General features: G+C 31.3%; 1 protein-coding gene across 1 annotated transcript in view; it reads left to right on the top strand.

Moving 5' to 3' along the window:
* LOC107631849 (probable protein S-acyltransferase 22) overlaps positions 859-1,958 on the top strand; it is a 5,901-nt gene continuing 4,801 nt past the window's right edge. Inside the window, 2 exon segments of the mRNA XM_016335419.2 lie at positions 859-1,506; positions 1,609-1,722. Coding sequence (XP_016190905.2) covers positions 1,465-1,506; positions 1,609-1,722 — 156 coding nt within the window. The 5' untranslated portion in view covers positions 859-1,464.

The following is a 1,958-nucleotide window of genomic DNA, read 5'->3' as shown; positions in this document are numbered from 1 at the left end:
GAATATAAAATAAATTAATAAATATATTAAAAATTTAATATTTTTATATTTTTAATAAAAAAATTTTTGATTTATAATCTTAACATATACTCTTAAGATATAAAATAGTTAAATCCATAATTTAATTAAAACTAAAGTTTTGCTAAGTTAAGAAACATTAATTGTATTTGTTTTTTTTTTTTTTCTTTTAACTAAAGATAGGAGACTCGAACCCACAACCTCTTAATTGAGTATGAAGAGACTATACCATTTGAGCTATTACTCATTAACCATTAATTGTATTTGTTAATTATAAATTTTTATGGTATTTAATAAATAGTTAGTCCACTTAATTAATATGATTTTTTTTTATATTTGTTTGACTAAATAATAACTAGTTTTATGACTAAATTACCAGTTGAGCAGTAATGAGTAATTAATAGAGAATGATAGAGTACTGAGAGATTAAATATGAGAGAGATGGCTTTAAATTGAAACAAAGTCATGCTTGCTGGCACATACATACATACATACATACAAACACCGAAACATGATTTGTCCCACTTCTCCTTAAAAAGGTAACACTAGCAGGTTGCAGCTGCCGGAATAGCCTTACCCCTACTCAATAACACAACTACTCTGTTAAATTATCTCCATTTAAATATCACACTAAATAATACAATACAGTAGTAAATAAATATGAGTTTATATATTAAAATAAGATTTACATGATAATTTTATAGATAAAACTTAAAAGATAGCATGATTATTAAATACTCTTATTAATATAGCACGTTACTCCATGAAACAGTAAAAAATCTTTTTTTTTTTCCAAACAGAAACGCACCACAAACATACATATACAGAAGGAGAGAAACCCAAAAAGTGAAAAGGTGTGCCCCAATGTAATTATGAGCATGGAAAGAGAAAGACAGAGAGAGAAAGAGAACATACGCCACAGTAGTCACAGATCTCTTGACTCTTGAGTCTTCAAGAACAACTACAAATAAAGTGTCTGCACCCACCACATAAAAAAAAAAGAGAAAAAGAAAAAAAAAAAAACATCTCACACACAACCCAAGAATCATTATCCAGGAAAGATTATTTCTCTACCTATTTCATAATCTGGGGTTTGCTTTCTCGTCAAGCACTGAACCACACAAAACCTCTCATTACTTGTTTCTTCACACCCACCACCACAACTACCACCACCTCAATTCTCATCCTTTTGTTTTGGTTCCATCTCAATATGTCATTCCAAGCTGCTTTCTTTCGTGTTTGGTTAACTTAAATCTGGGATTTTTTTCCCACCCCATTTATCCCATTGTAACAAAAGAAGAAAATGAGATAACAGTGTTGAGTGTTGTGAAAAAAGCAGCAAAAAGCAGTGGTTGTGTTCTCTGATTAGTGTTCTCTTCTGCATTGCTTTTGTATGCCTTTTTGGTTCTGCTTCTTCAGAAACGTTTGCATTTCAACTTGTAAAATATGAGGAAGCATGGATGGCAGTTACCTTATCATCCACTCCAGGTAGGTGTCAATTTTAAGGTTCATTTCTTTTTTTCTTTCGCTTCTTTTGAGTGTTGTTTTTTCCTTCAATTTAATTTATTTCCTGGTAAAATGCTTGTGTAGGTGGTGGCTATTGCAGTGTATTTGTCTCTGGGGTTTGCCTTCTATGTCTTCTTCGCTCCTTTTGTTGGTAAGAAGATGTATCAGTATGCTGTCATGGGACTCTACACGCCGCTGGTAACCCATCTTTGAATTTTTTTTTTTTTTTTGGTGTTTTGAAAAGGAATGAGATCTATGCTTTTTTTTTTTAATTTTATTTTACATTCAAGTGTTTGATTTCATTTGTGTTTCTGACCCTGATTCCTTCTCATAATTTACCACTCAGTTTAGATAGTAATGTGGCTTGAGGTTTTAGAGAAAGTGTGCTTCTAAAGGGAGTGTCATTAATGGTGTAGTAGGTAGTGACAAGGGTT

Source organism: Arachis ipaensis, chromosome B03 (assembly GCF_000816755.2).
Source record: "Arachis ipaensis cultivar K30076 chromosome B03, Araip1.1, whole genome shotgun sequence".
NCBI lineage: Eukaryota > Viridiplantae > Streptophyta > Magnoliopsida > Fabales > Fabaceae > Arachis > Arachis ipaensis.
This window is presented reverse-complemented; position numbering and strand designations above follow the sequence as displayed.